Here is a 16,207-nt window from a genome sequence, read left to right on the forward strand (position 1 = left end):
TGTCCTTTTTTGTCTTCTAGTTGCATCCTGAGAATTTGCCTGCTTGTTACTTTGTGCTTAGACAAATTTCTCTTTGATTACTTCTAAAATGAAGGTGGTAGGCGATCTTGAATTTCTGTATGGACCTTTAAGACAGTTCAACTGTTAAGGAAAAAGATTGAGAGCTGGGAAACCAGTGGAAATATTTAATTATTCCAATTGCTGCTTAAGGCAGTACCTTGAGTTATATTAAAAAACAAAAACAAAAAACGGGAGAGCAGTGGTGGTGGGTCGTGGTAGGCACGGGCACAGCTTTGCTGAAAAATCTGTCTGAGGGATTTTAGATTCTTAGAATTTAGTACCTTTCATTTTTTGACTTAAAAAAAGAATCTATTTAAGTTACTTTTGAAGCCTGGCAGAAAAAAAAGGAAGTTTTCCCTAAAACATCTGGCAATTCACTGGCAGTTCACTATGAGTGAGCTCAGAATACTATTAGACTATTGTTTAAAATTGTGTGGCTTACCTTCTTCAGTGTATAGCAGTTGTGTGTTGAAATAGGCTGGGTTAGTTTGAAAGTTTCCCTTTTTCTTTTCTCATTGTATATTTGGTGATCAGCAAAAAATTTTAAATGTGGTACACTTTGAAAAGGTACTCCAAAAACCCAAAGAAATATCTACTTTGCCCACTAAGTGAGACAGAATGGTTAAAATTCTCACACTGCTGGTAGTCAAAGTAGTCAAAGTTTCTTGCAGCCAGAAACTGACAAAATTGGAAAGATGCCAGTGGCTTTAACAGAAAATAAACACAGAAAATAATACTGACTGTGAAAAATGTGCACAAGATCCCAATAAGTACTGTGAGATACTGTGTTTCCTCACTATTGCTTTAAAATAGTAGCTTCTTTATGGCTTTACTTCCAAATATGCTTTATCTAAATATAAGGAGAGGCAAATATTCCCAAGGCAAATTCACAGACACAAATCTTTATAAATCAGCTTTGAAAGAGGAGGACCTGGAATAATAGAAAACTGCAATATTGTGAGAGGAAGGTCTATTTGGGGAGAAGATTTAAAGTTTAAAGCTTGGGATGGGAAGATGTGTTTCCTGGCTGTTTTTCCTGGGCTGTCAAAGAAACCAGAGCCAGCAGGGAGCATTCAGCTGGCCTCTGCTCAGACCAGATTCTTTGACTTCTCTTCTCCTCACGATGTTGAAGGGCAAATTTATTTATATATTTATTTAGTCCTTCTCCATTAAGTCACCTCAAAGTCAGCCAGTAATCAGTAGAAGTGAAAGAGGAAGGCTGAAAGGGCCAACTAATAGACACAATACTGAGAAAAGGCCTAATGACTCACTAGGAAATCCAGCTCTCATTATAATGTACTACCAGACTTCTGGAAAATCTATGTTATATTGAGTGTTAGGCTCATAGGATAAAGGCAGAAGGATATTTATATTGACCAGGCTAAACTGGGGAAGACAGAGTCTCACAGTGAGGACTTTCCTCTGAATGTGACATTCCAAGAGCTGGATGCTCTGTTTCTGTGCTTGATGAGGTTACCATGACCCTAGTTATGGGAAGGTGGAGAACAACTGTAGTCACATAATAGGATGAATATAAGAGAAGAAATCAGGTATCATTTTTTTTTAAAAAGAGGCCATTTAATCAGCCTGAGGCAGGCTTCCCCATTTGCCCAAATGATCTGCTTTTCACTAAAATGCAAAGAAACTGGCATTCCTATTTTCCCAAAGATTTATATCATTCTATTGTGTATAACTATTCTTCCAAATAGAGAAAGAGTCATTGCAAGGCACGGATGATGTTGATGATAAACAAAGACTTGGCAAATAAGAATGAATTTTTGTGAGACTGTTGCTTGGCCAAAATATCTGGTCATTGCTTACTGGTGATTTTAAAAAATTACAAAAGTAATTGATGGAGCATCTGAAAGAGTTAATTTCTCAAACTTTCCAGTAACAGCTGCAGCTAGGGCAAAAGTCTCCCAGGCACTCAATTTTGTAACTTCCATAATTCAAAGTTCTGGGAACTGAGCCGAGAGTGAGCTCATTAGGATAAGGATGAAGCAGTTTTTGTACCCAGACAGCAAGTGGCTGTTCTGAAAACTATGCTTTCCTTTTAACCTAATCTCTCTGAATGTAAGGAGCCTTCCCTTGAAGACTAAGGATAAGGTCCCTCAGAGGGAGAGACATGTGGCCCTAATGTCCTTCCTTTCTAGACCCATTACAGCATGAGAGTCATCTGGAGAAATCATATGTCTGAGTCTAGATGCTTTGGACGAGAGAAATATTCAAGAATTTCAGGGGATTTTGGATACAGGATCAGACACAATGCAAATTCTTGGAAACCTCAATCAAATGGGAAAGCCTAATAATTCAAGGATTTTGAGGAGGAAGGATCTGACCAAGGTGGACAGGTTTTACTAACCCTACAAGTTGGACACAGAGGACCAAAGGAATCCTCTAGGGTGGTTTTATCACCCCCTGAAATTTTAACTTTTCATTTTGCAATAACTTTAGACTTACAAAAATGTTGGAAAAAGAATCCAGCTATACTCTTCATCTGATTTCCCTTAATGTTAACATCTTACATAACCATAGCACAAATATCAAAATCAGGACGTTAACATTGATACAATACTATTCATCATGAGAATGTTATTGGAGTTAAGTTATTGCAATCTTGGAGAAAGAACACACTCAAATGGATAGTATACTGGGTGCTAAAAACAGAAACGCAGAGCTCTCTTGTCCTACCAAAACGGTAATAGGAAATAGTACCAGGCCCAGAAATCACACCTATGATACTGGAGTAACTGGGAGCCTGTTCCCACCTCCAGCCTTTTCCCCTTTAACTCTCAGCTGGGTTATCAGAAAAGCAGATGGATCTGGGTGTTGACTGAGAGTTACCGAGAACGGTGAATTTTGTGTTAGCTATGGCTGACATTGTTTCTCCATAGGAAGAGCTTTCTAAATCACCCCGATTGAAATCAATGATTTTACAAGCATTGTGTTCAATCCCAATACGTTTTAAACATCAACAGCAGTTTGCTCTCACTCGGCAGCCGGTGACTTACCTTTACAGCCCTTGCCTCCAAGATATTTCAGTTCTCTAACACTTGTCATAATCTGTGAAGGTGGGATTTAAACAGGTGTCCTAAACCTAATTCAGATAGTAAAATTACTCATTATATTGATGGCGTACTGGTCAGAGGTGACTCAGAAGCAATTGTTTCTGAAGCTCAGCCTTTCCATACTGAATTTATAACTGAAAGGCAATGTGCTGTTAAACACAGAAAAGTTCAGGAGCCTTCTTAGAGAAAAATCTTTCTGGGAGTGTACTTATCTGGGATAACCAGAGAAATTCTACCCTAGATCAAGCAAAAGGCTTTGTCCATGCATGAAGTCCCTACCGCTAAAATAGAGGCACAGACATTAATTTTTATGTTTAATACTGGAGCGAGCATGTCACATATCTGGATATTAAGCTACAGCCACATCATCAAGTCACTAGACAAGCACTGGAATTTGTAAGAAGCACTCCCCTCTCATGAAAGCAAAGTATATTCTTGTCGCTGCTGATTCTTTAGCAGATTATGGGTATCCCCTGGCAGTTAGCCTGCATAGGGCCTGCTTCTTCCATGGAGTTCCTATGGCGTTCCCCATAGAAGGGCAATTTTGAATGACCAGCCTAGGCCTCCTCCTTAGCTGCTTTTCCCTCATGTGCCTGGGAACCATTTCTGTGCCTCTTCACAGCTACCTGGGCATCAGGGAAGGGGAAGGAAGAAGCTATCTTTCTTCCTGCCTTTCTGAAATCTGAGTGCAATTGTGCTGGTGGCTACAGCAGCCTAGGTCAATTTTTCATAAGCTGAGTGTTCCTAGATTGAGGAAAGTCTATAACACTTTAAACAACAGTTATTTAAAATACGCTGCCTTACCTAATTTGACATAAATACACTACCAATGTGTAAAATAGCTAGCTAGTGGGAACCTGCTGTATAGCACAGGGAGCTCAGCTTGGTGCTCTGTGATGACCTAGATGGGTAGGGGTGGGGTGGGGTGGGAGGGAGATGCAAGAGGGAGGGGATATATGTGTGCATACAGCTGATTCACTTCACGGCACAGCAGAAACTAACGCAACATTGTAAAGCAATTATACTCCAATTAAAAAATATATGCTGCAATAGTTACTTTAGAAGTTGGGATGGGGAAAATTCATGGAACTCTGTGATCTGGGGCCAACTCTGATATCTTTTTGTTCAGTTTATTAGGATTTATTGAGCTTCCATTTCCTGGACATCTTCTATGTGTTCCATCCACTCCACCCTGTACCCAGGTAGGCTGAGCCGAATGGTTGTGTTCAGCCAAAGAGAAGCACTCGCGAGACACTGAAGGGCCAAAGGAGAGTGAGGTCAGGTGTTTATTTTTGCCACTCTTGCCACCTCACCAAGCATTTCCTGCCTCCCTCCATGAAGGCTACACCTCCTACGGGCAGCCCTCGCCCCTTCAGCCCTCAGGCCCAAGGTTCTGCATCAAATATTGTTTCGGTTTTTTTTGTTGTTGTTTTTTAACCTTGCCCATGCCTTTGCAAATAGTCCCTATATGAAACTCTTTTCTAATTACCCAGTTTGAAAGTGCCACTTGTTTCCTGACAGAACACTGATACAACTCAACACTGACACCGCCAGTGACCAGATTTGTGAGTTGAAGAACAAAATTCTTACTGAGCACCTACTACAGTGTTTGCCCATTTAACCATCACAATAAATCCTTTACAGATAAGGAAACTGGAGCCAGGGGGTTAATTACATACTTTGCTAAGGAAGGAAGCCATTGTCCGTATCCTTAGCTCTAGGAAAAAGGCTTGGTAAAGGATTGAGGGGTAAAGGTAGGATTAGGACTATGTTTCCAGTGATCTGCTGAATCACAATCACCTGGGATACTTTTTAATACTCAGGCTTCTTGGAACTGCCAGTATCTTTCCAATCCTTTAGCTCTCAGCAGTCTTTGTACTTCTATTTGGACACTTGACGTGTTGGACTGCAGGTTTAATCATTGCCGTAACTCTTATTTTAGCAGATACTTTCTTCCATTTAGGCAGCAGTGGATTGCACAAACTCCAGGAGACTTCACAAAGCAGTTTTGCAAGTGTCCCTTTGGCCGCCCAACAGAAGTAGTGCTAAGGTTCTGTTGCCAAAACTTGACCTCTGTTCACCAGTGCCGAATAGAAATGCAGAGACAGTTTTGGGTGAAGTAGAAGAGTAGCTTTTATTGCTTTGCCAGGCAAAGGGGGCCATAGCAGGCTAATGCCCTCCAGACTGTGTGACCCTACCCCGACCTCATCCCTCCCCCCCTCCCCCCCCACCGCCCGGAGCGGGGGTAGTTTTATAGGGTTCAAGGAGCAGAGTGTGATCAGCTCGTGGACAATTCTTGAATCCATTAGCATCAAGGTGAAGTTTCAAGCAACATCAACCTGGTTTCAACCAATCTAGGGTCTATGTTCTTGCGGTCAGCAGTTTTCATCTGGTGGGGGTCTGCTTCCTCTAAAAACAATTTAGGAATATGTGTCAGGCCTTTATATTTTTCAGGGAACTGGGAGTTTGGTGATTCTGCTATGTGGCAAAATTATAGCCTAAACTGTTACCAGTTCCCCAACCCAACAGCTATTTTTTTTTTCTACCTCTTCACATTTGCCAATCATTAACTCTTGAGTCAGCATTTTATTTCAAAAGACAAGGACATAAGGGCTTGTACAGGGTTTCAGTTCCAACTGCGACTGCCTCCCTGGGAGGTGGAGAGACGCCAGGCCCTGCCCCTGACTCCACTGGGCTACCCCTTCTCCGCTGGGATCTGGATGGCGGCGACGGTGACGCTAGAGCCGGCGGGCCGCTGCCGCTGGGACGAGCCGGTGCGCATCGTCGTGCGCGGCCTGGCCCCGGGGCAGCCGGTCACGCTGCGCGCGTCCCTGCGCGACGAGAAGGGCGCGCGCTTCCGAGCCCACGCGCGCTACTGCGCCGACGCCCACGGCCAGCTGGACCTGGAGCGCGCGCCCGCGCTGGGCGGCAGCTTCGCGGGGCTCGAGCCCATGGGGCTCATCTGGGCTCTGGAGCCCGAGAAGCCCTTGCAGCGGCTGGTGAAGCGGGACGTGCAGACGCCCTTCGCCGTGGAGCTGGAGGTGCTCGAAGGCCACGAGCCCGAGGCCCGCCGACTCCTGGGCCGGACGGTGCACGAGCGCGACTTCCTGCCGCCGGGGGTGCGGCGCGAGCCGGTGCGCGCGGGCCGGGTGCGCGCCACGCTCTTCCTGCCGCCAGGTGGGCGGCGGGTTTCCCAGGCTCTTGTGGACAGCCGGGTGGGGTCGCGAGGCCCTGGGCGGCCCCTTGGCTGGCTAGGGAACCTCGCGCTTGTGGAACTACCCTAAACTCGTCCCCAGGCTCCAGAGTCTATCATGAATTATGGGTGGAAGTTTTTCCTCTGATTTTCAGGGCACTTCCTGGAGGTACTGCCACTCCCTTAGCTGTGCGCTGAAAGTGCACTCAGCATACACGAAAAGTACATTTATGCTGCTTTGTGCCAGCCATGCAGTTGTGTCTCACATACTAATATAAGGCAGTGATTCTGCTGGTGTGTAAGAGTGATTTTTTTGCCTTTTCACATCAAACTTCTAAGGAAGTTAAAACCCAGAGATAGAGGCACTGCCCCATAATACTAAAAAACAAACAAAAAACTCCCTGACGTTCCCTTCCCCCATCATAAACAGTCTGTCAGTGGTTCTCAACCTGGGATGGTTTTCCCCCACTTCAGGGGTATTTGGCAATATATGGAGACATTTTTGATTGTCGCGGGGGCGGGGGATGCTATTTGCATCTAGTGGGTAGAGGCCAGAGGCCAGAGTTGCTGTTAAACACCCACAGTGCATGGGACGGCCCCATAACCAAGAACTATCTTACTCAAGATGTCTGTAATGCTAAGGTTGAGAAGCCCTAGTCTAAGTGAAACCAAGGTGCTTGCTAGGTAAAAGTGGCCTGTAAACAAGGCACCTGACCTACCCCTTCCAGCCAAATTCCTGACTGAAACTCCTACTGTGTAGAAATGCTGGAGTTGCCACTGCTCACAGAATCCCTAAACTGAATTGTGTGATTACTCTCCAAAACAGGAGGCCCTGCTTCATTCTCATAGCTCATCGGTAATTCACAACCTTAACTAGTCACTGCCCACTTAACTGTGAACTCCTGGGGGCTGGAATTGGTACTTACACATCTCTGTATTCCTAGAGGCTTACACAGGGATATAATAGGAACTCAATAAATCATACTGACTGATTCAATAAGAATCTCCTAAAGACTTTAATTTTTTTAAAAATCTTTCAAAACAATTTTTTCTTAAATCTTTCACTGCTCAATTATAACTTTTCAATCAAGTCAGTTGTGAAGTATTTTAGTATCTACTCTGTGGCTCATTGAAAATTTATTGTTTTGTGACTCAAAGGCTTTTTGTAAATAATGCAGAAAAGTTCAATCATTTAACAAATATGTATTAAATCAAGGGCTATGCTACATACAGTAGCTAGCAAAGTCAAGACGTGGGCCTCACTGTCCTTACCGCCTAATAGAGGATACAGGCAACTGTACTTGGATCTATAAGTGTGATCAGTGCAATCTGTGATAGGGAAGTACAGGCCCAGGGTGCTGGTGGGAACATGTAAAAGGGTATCTAATTCAGCTCAGCTTTTGGGGGTGGGGTGGATCTGGAAAGGCTTCCAAGAAGGGAGATCTAAACTTAGATTTGAAGACTGATGAGTTAACCAGTTCAAAAAAGGTGGAGAGAGGAGGAGAATAGTGTGTATACCATTTTCAGGGGCCAAAGAGAACATGGCACATTTAGGGATGGCATTCTTTAAGGCTGGAGCCGAGGGCGTAAGGAGGTGGGGAGTATATTCTAATAACCGCCTGTGTATGTAGAGTGCTTTACAGGTGTCAAAGCATTCCCAAACAGTTTTTTGGTTTGTACTGGGTTTTTTTTTTTTTTGTTTTTTTTTTTGAGGAAAATTTGGTGGAAAATACACATTTCATTGTTACTTTTCAATGTTATGTCTAATTTGGTTTATATTAACATTATTGTTTTTGCAAATATGTGAAAAATTCTGCAGAAAATAAGGCATTTTGTTCCCCCTCCCTTCTCCCTAAAATTTATTAAAAAAAAAAAAAAAGACAAAGTAAAAAGGATCCTCTTCCACCAACCTCCCACCCCCAACCTTCCTTGCTTTAAAAACATCTCTTTGCTGACTGCCAAAATCTGAAATCCAAGAATGTCTTTTGAGTGTCTAACACTCCTTATGATTTGTGGTGCTCTCCAGGCACAGGACCCTTCCCTGGAATCCTCGATCTTTTTGGAAGTGGTGGTGGCCTTTGTGAATACAGGGCCAGCCTTCTGGCTGGACATGGTTTTGCTGTGCTTGCACTGGCTTATTTCAAATTTGAAGACCTCCCTGAATATTTGAATAATGTGTACCTGGAGTACTTTGAAGAAGCTGTGGACTTCATGCTACAGCATCCAAAGGTGGGTTCTGGTGCTCACCTGAATGCAGAGGAGAGGGGGTAGAGCAGACACAAGGCTGGATCCCAAAGCTCTATCAGGACACCCAGGGCTGGAAATATGACATGAGACACAAAGGCTCCTTCACAAGTTGTTAGAATTATTATTTTCATTTCTACCTATCTCTCTCCAATCCCTTAAGACTCAGCTGTTTAGTTCCCTTTACTTCTTGACCAGAATTCAAAGAGCTGAACTAAAAAGTTACTAACCTTAAGTTCTGGTTCTGCATCTACCACCAAGGGGCCTTATAATCCTGAATAAGGCAGTTGCCCACTCTGGGGTTCAATTTTTCTCCTTTATAAGATTAATGTAGGGATTTCCTTGGTCGTCCAGTGGTTAAGACTCCAAGTTTCCACTGTACGGAGTGGGGCTTTGATCCCTGGTTGGGAAACTAAGATCCTGCATGCCACGCAGTGCGGCCAAAAAAAAAGATTAATATAAATGTGTAGAGAAAAAACTTTGACCATAAAGAGATTTTTGAGACAATTGGTGACATTTGAATAGGGGCTGTGTATTTGATGATATTAAGGAATCATTAATTCTGTTGTGTGTTAATGGTATTATGGTTTTGTAGAGAAAGTTCTTATCTGAGCCTGGAAAAAAATTATTTTTTTTAATTAGTTTATTTTTGGCTGCGTTGGGTCTTTGTTGCTGCACCGTGGGCTTTCTCTAGTTGCAGCAAGCAGGGGCTACTCTTCGTTGCAGCGTGCAGGCTTCTCATTGCAGTGGCTCCTCTTGTGGAGCAGGGGCTCTAGGCACGCAGGCTCAGCAGCTGTGGTGCACGGGCATGGTTGCTTCGTGGCTCGTGGGATCTTCCCAGACCAGGGATTGAACCTGTGTCCCCTGCATTGGCAGGTGGATTCTTAACCACTGCACTGCCAGGGAAGTCCTGTGACTGGAAAAATTAATTAAAACATTTTGGTATGATTATAAATGGAATACATACTCTTTGCTACTATCTAGACTTAAAGAAACCCAGACATTCTAATATTAAGGAGTAAGATGTACTGCAACGTCTAACTCAGAATTCAGGGACTGGTCTCAGTAGAGCTGCTAAAACCTAGATGATCGTGAACTGTGATGACTGGTTTACTTATGGGATATTAGTCCCCAGGAAAAAGAAGAGACCAATACATACTAACAGTTCTGCCCTTAGACCTAGGCAAGGGGGCCTCCTGCTCTGGACCTTTTGTTTTAGATGACCACTCTCTGGCCTTCCTTTGGCTGCATCCCTGCCCACAGGGTGTGGAGTTTGAGGGATCAAGGGAATGTGTCTACCTGGAACTCAAGTGGCCCTCACACCATGCCCTTTGGACCTGGAACCCCAGAATTACCTGCCAACCAGCTCCGATGCTGCTTCCAGGCCCTATGCCTCTTCTCTGGATCCATTAATGTGAATATACCTAGGCCTTAAAGACATAGGCTGTGGTGTCCAAACACACGTGTGAGAGGGCCCTTATGGTACATGATGGAAACAGGCAGGGATGGGAAGAGAAAGAGGGTTGGCCAAGGACCAGGGACTGGGGCCAGAGGCTGGCGCTTCCCCCATGCCATGTTCCTGTACAGAATTCCAGGGACTTCCAAGATATAAAATTTGAATCTGACCTTGTAAGTTGTTATGGAGGTATATTTATCAAGGTAGCTGAAAAGGATATATTTTATTTAACTTTTAAATATTTATAACTTTTAAGTATTTAGGTCTACGGTACATGGGCCTCTGTGTGTACTCTTGACCCAGTCACCATAAATATTAGTGGAGGGCCTGTGTACTAGGAAATTAATTGATTTGCTAGGGACTTCCATAGCAGTCCAGTGGTTAAGATTCTGTGCTCCCAGTGGAGGGGGCATGGGTTTGATCCCTGGTTGGGGAACTAAGATCCTGTATGCCGTGCTGATGCAACCAAAAAAAAAATTGATTTGCTTGTTAGAAGATACATTTGAACTTTGTGGATTGTTGCATAAGGAAGGAAAGCAAATGGCATTTGAGAAAGCTGCCTGGACAATGTAAAATCACAGTTTAAGTTCTCCATTTATGAATCCTAGACTTATTCTCTCTTTCTTTCTCTTTTCATCAGGTGAAAGGCCCTAGTGTTGGGCTTCTTGGCTTCTCCAAAGGAGGTGACCTGTGTCTCTCAATGGCCTCTTTCTTGAAGGGCATCACAGCCACTGTAGTTATTAATGCCTGTGTGGCCAACATAGCAGCTCCTCTGCATTACAAGGATATGATTATTCCTTATCTCAGCTATGACCCAGGAAAATATATAATTACTGAGTCAGGATATTTTGATTTGATGGATATTTGGAACAACCCATTGGAGAAACCCAACCACCAAAGTCTTATTCCACTGGAAAAGGCCCAGGGACCCTTCCTGTTTATTGTTGGCATGGATGATCGTAACTGGAAGAGTGAATTCTATGCTCAGATAGCCTCTGAACGGTTACAAGCCCACGGGAAAGACAGACCTCAGATAATCTACTACCCAGGAGCTGGCCATTGTATTGACCCACCTTATTTTCCTCCTTGTAGAGTCTCTGTGCATCCAGTTTTGGGCCAACCAGTATTCTATGGAGGTGAGCCAAAGGCTCACTCGAGGGCACAGGTAGATGCCTGGCAGCAAATTCAAACTTTCTTCCATAAACACCTCAATGGTAAAAAATCTGTCAAGCCCAGCAAATTGTAACATTGTAATCATAGACCATATACTATTAATAAAAATCCTATTCATACAACATGTATAGGGTTTTCCAGAGCACCTAGGAACCTTTTTGTAACAAAGCAACCATCTCAGCTTCCTTGTCAGGTCCTACTGGATTCTCAGCCTTAGCAACCCTACTTTCTTCACTGCTAGGGCCATCCCTTTCTCCCCTGAACTCTTCCCAGTGTTTAGGCTTAACCCTGATCTTATCTGTAGGACCAATCTTAACCTTAAGCAGGGAAAATATGAGAAGTGCCTGCCCAAGTCTCAACTGCTAGCCTAGATTTGGCCTTGTGTTCTGGTTCTGAGGACTGAGCTTTTGTACTACTAAGAGTCCCATGTACTCTTTGGGTCCTAACTGACCATGTCTGAACCTCGGGAACCTGCCCGCTTGAGTCCCTTACGGAATAGACTCTGCTTCATTCTTGTTTCTGAACCCCACCCTGAAGACTGGGGGCACTGACATACTTAGTATCCTAAGCTTTGCTTTTATTTTATGAATGAGGCCCTAGACTTCGATTTCTTCCTTACTGATAAAGTATCCTTTACAAATTTTGAATTTAAAATTCAAAGGATACTTTACAAAGTAAAATTGAATCCTTTACAAAAAAGAATTGTTGTAAGCAAAACAGTTTATTGATATATGCTGTTGATATACTTCCTCTGTATTTACTATCTGAATTCTCAATCTCGGTACTTAGCTCCCTAGAGGAATGCCTTGATGCCAATAGACTTTTGGGACTTAATCTTTGGATGTCAGGTTATACCTGACAAATTAGACTTCCTCCCGGCATCATCACTTCCTATTACCTTCCTACTGGGAAGCACTGGGATCAGTCTGTCTCAATCCATTGCCTTATACTGGGCACTATCTAGAGTCATGGGACCAGAGCAGAGGGTCTTCCCTGAGTGCAAGAATATTTTTCTGAGGTACATCACTTGGCTTGCTGGGTGCATACCGTCTATCTCCAATTTGAGTCTATTTAAGCAAATGCCCGTTAAATCTTATCTAATGAGAAGACGGGTTCCTTAGAGGTAACAATTGGTCAGTTGTTAAAAATATGTGTTGAGTGTATTTATTCACTGTGAGTATAATTTTCCATGATTTGAATCCTTAGAGCCTCTGCTTTAACTCACTCCCAGGTGGTCCTGCTACTCTAGAGATGCCTTTGGGGTGGGGTATCATAGGAAGAAGTTATAAGGAAAGTGGCTGGGCAGGGGTGAGAGAAGTGAGGGGCAAAAAGGTAACACCAGAAGCTAAACACGAGGATGATGACTAAACATCTCTGTGTACTAAAGCACTAGGTGTAGGGACGGCCCTACACCCCCATTTCTTCCTTACTAATAAAGCAGCCTTGAAATGCCCTCCACTGACTAAAGATATTTGGTCACTTTCCCCTCAGAGTTGATTATATGTGGCCACCTGTCTCTAAGATTTCAAAAAGAATTTCCGGTTGTTACAAAGCTACCTAAAATACGGCAAATGTGAATTAAGAGGGAGAAAGAGAAAACGTATCCATAAAGTGGAGCCAGAAATGAGGCCAATACAATAGTGCTGATTATGAGGTCTATATACTTGCCTTGATTGGGCCATTCATTCAGTGATTAGTTTTCTAGTGGGTTATGCAGAGAAAGAAACCTAATCACTTACACAAAATTTACAGCCTTCATAAAATAATAGCTTCGAAATCAATTTCCCCCAAAGGCTGTGTTACTAAGAAACATTAAATGATATAAAGGGTAATACCATCAAGGTTGCCTCTACGGTAGATATAAATCCCAGGCTTCACCACTTACTGCGTGACCATGGGTAAGTTATTAACCTCTCTAAGCCTCCATTTCCGTATCTATAAAGTGGGGATAATTATATTGATAATAATAGAAACCACTTCATTGGGCTATCATGATTAAATTAGACAATCCAAGCAAAGCACATAACGTGTATTTAAACTCTCAAATATTAGCTCTTATTATTTCAGATATGGAAATTGAGACCCAGGAGGGTTAAGAAATGTATCCGGTAGGTGGGAGAACTGGGTCAGCCCAACTCCAAAGTCCATGACCTTCATTGACCATTAGGCTCTCCAGCCTTTCAGCCTGAGGAGAAAAGCTCAAATAATGCAGAGCTGACTGGCGAGGATTACTGGAAAGTTAAGGGTAAGTGAGGGTCACAAAATGGAGGCTCCATAAGCCAAACTGGAGGGTTCAGATTGATTGATTGATTGACTGATTGATTGATTGATTGATTTTGGAAACCAACATTTTATTGAGCTCTCCTCACCCCGAAGAAATCTATTCCAGCAGATTCTTTTTGCCACAGGCATCACAGACACAGGAGTGTGACCAGCATTCCCCTCGCTGCCCACTATTTGATCAACCCATGAGAGGGAGATGAAGAGTTCAGATATAAAATGATGAGAAATAAGGAACCATTTTTAACATATTGGTTTTTGTTTTTAAATGATGGTCAGTAATTTTTCCTTGATGCTTATTGGCTCAAAGAAGTTGACACCTAAAAGAAACTTAATTGCAGGCACTTAAAAAACAAAACAAACAAAAAATCAAATCAGAAAATATTCAGCCCCTTGTTCTGCTTTTGTCTGTACACCTAATGCCCTTGAATGTACTTCCATCAGGGTTAGAAAGGCCAATGAACCATTTTGAAAGCAAATATCGATACATATTATTGTCAACCACTGATCATTTTAAAAATATTTGTATTATTATTTGTAATAAATTATAAATTTCAGCCAACTGAAAACCGCAAACACTTCTTAATTCTTTCAGAGTATCATGGTTAAGCTATGTGCACATTCATTTTAAGTGGTCTTTGAACACTGGGAAGATAAAAGCTTGTGGAAGGCATTCTATTTCTTGCATGTGGTACATTCAGAGATGCACAAAATCCAGTATGCATGGCCACTATAATGATGGATGTGGGGGGCAGAAGCCAAAATTACTTGAGTCGTTTTCTAAAACTGGGAATCAGCCATATGTTCTCCAAAGACAGATTTAAAAAGTACTTTTCAAAAAGACAGGGTTGTTAGTCCAGTAACCATGTGCTTTCAGTGGCAAATATTTTCCATCCATAAATCATAATGAGGTAGGAGATAGATGGGCTCCAGCCTAGGCATTTACAACTGGCCTCACGTTTATATCTCATGAGGCAGAGAAGAAGATAAGCTCCAGGCTGGACATTCACTACCAGCCCCCTGTTTACATTTCCTGAGGCGAGAGACAAATGGGCTCCAGGACTACATAGTTATGATCGAACTCCTGTCTATATTTCGATATCTGCACTTCAGTATAGGAAACAGCAACAGGAATAGGGTAAATAACTGAACATTGGACACTTTTACGGCAGGGACAGGGAGGAGCTAAACTCTGTTAGAGATCAAAAGGTCATACACTCCCCATCCTTGGGACAAGGGATTACACATGCACAGAAAGGTTCCTTGGAGGTCAAAAAGGATGGGGCACCATCCCCTAATATGTCAGGCTAAGCCTTTCCCACAGGCCTCTGGGCTGAAATCCATCTTGGAAAAAAGTTGCGCACGCATGATGGGGAGGGTCCTAGGACAGCTCGGGTGTGGAAAAAGAAACCAGATACTTGGCCAAAGGTAAACAAAGACCCAGAAGAACTGTCCTATATAAATGGCTTAATTGCCTCTTTACTATGCTCCTCCTCATTGGGGGGATGCCCACAGCCTTTCTCTCTGGGTGTATCTCTGCCTTGCTTCTGTCTTAACTAAACAAATGGTTTCTCTGTGTGCTCTCCCATTTGTTATGCTATGTCTCTAATAATAAACTTTATACCCACTTTTACAGTTTTAGCCTCCGTGAGAAATGCATTTTTTACTGGGGGCAAGAGCCAGGGAAAAATAGCTTCTAGCTTCTAGCCCTTACTGGTCTGGTGGCTAGAATTCCTGGTTTTCATCCAGGCTACCCAGGTTCAATTCCTGGGCAGGGAATTAAGATCTCACTTAACGCCACCGCGCTGCTGCTTACTGCTGCCTCACCAAGATCAATAATACGTGATAATTACAATCTTATTTATGCAGTGAGATAAGATACATATTTGAAAATGAGATTGTTCCAAAAAGAATTCAAGATTACATATCCACACATCTTCCTTGACACAGCAATTTAATAGAGTGGTTTTACCTGGGTTAATTAACCTCATTTTAAACGTGCATCTTAAGATAGAACTCTATAGTGGAAAACAAATTTTAAATTACATACATCAATACATTCTTCACTGTAAAAGATTCAAGTAATGCAGTTAAAAGTTAAAAACCTCTTAACCCATTACTCAATCCCAGTCTTCTCCCAGAGGTATTTACTATTACCAACTTAAAGTGTAGCCTTCCAGAACCATTTTGTATACATGTACATACAAATAGTTGTATGAATGAAAATATATGGTTTTATTTTGTGAGTTTAACACCTTTTTCTTAAAAAAAAAAGTCATATAATGTAAGGTTTTTGCCTGCATATCAAAATATGCATTTGTAATAATTATGCCAGTCCATAGGACAATATAGATTATTTCCACAGTGTACTATGCCTCTTCTAAAACTTTTTAAAAAATACTTTATTTGGCTGCACCTGGTCTTAGTTGCAGAACGCAGGAGGTTTTTTTAAATTAATTAATTATTTTTTATTTATTGGTTGCATTGGATCTTCCTTGCTGCACACGGGCTTTCTCTAGTTGCAGCGAGCAGGGTCTACTCTTCATTGAGGTGTGCAGGCTCCTCATTGTGGTGGCTTCTCTTGTTGCAGAGCACTGGCTCTAGGCATGTGGGATTCAGTAGTTGCAGCACATGGACTCAATAGTTGTGGCTTACGGGCTCTAGAGCACAGGCTCAATAGTAGGGGCGGGCGTGGCATGTGGTATTTTCCTGGGGCAGGGGTCAAAGCTGTGT

The 16,207-nt window shown here is 42.6% G+C and overlaps 1 protein-coding gene across 2 annotated transcripts; it reads left to right on the plus strand.

Moving 5' to 3' along the window:
* Positions 1–5,774: 5,774 nt before the first annotated feature.
* Positions 5,775–14,041, plus strand: LOC130850922 (acyl-coenzyme A thioesterase 6-like). Of its 2 annotated transcripts, XM_057730424.1 has the most exons (4): positions 5,799–6,305; positions 8,348–8,550; positions 10,662–11,234; positions 13,749–14,041. In XM_057730424.1, the coding sequence occupies exons 1-4, from the start codon at positions 5,849–5,851 to the stop codon at positions 13,821–13,823; spliced, it is 1,308 nt and encodes a 435-aa protein (XP_057586407.1). In that variant the 5' UTR covers positions 5,799–5,848; the 3' UTR covers positions 13,824–14,041. The 2 variants fall into 2 exon arrangements, with proteins under 2 accessions (XP_057586406.1, XP_057586407.1); XM_057730423.1 differs by lacking the exon at positions 13,749–14,041 and having other exon boundaries at positions 5,775–6,305; positions 10,662–11,313.
* Positions 14,042–16,207: the final 2,166 nt, after the last annotated feature.

The sequence above is a fragment of the Hippopotamus amphibius genome, chromosome 4 (assembly GCF_030028045.1).
Source record: "Hippopotamus amphibius kiboko isolate mHipAmp2 chromosome 4, mHipAmp2.hap2, whole genome shotgun sequence".
Taxonomy (NCBI): domain Eukaryota; kingdom Metazoa; phylum Chordata; class Mammalia; order Artiodactyla; family Hippopotamidae; genus Hippopotamus; species Hippopotamus amphibius.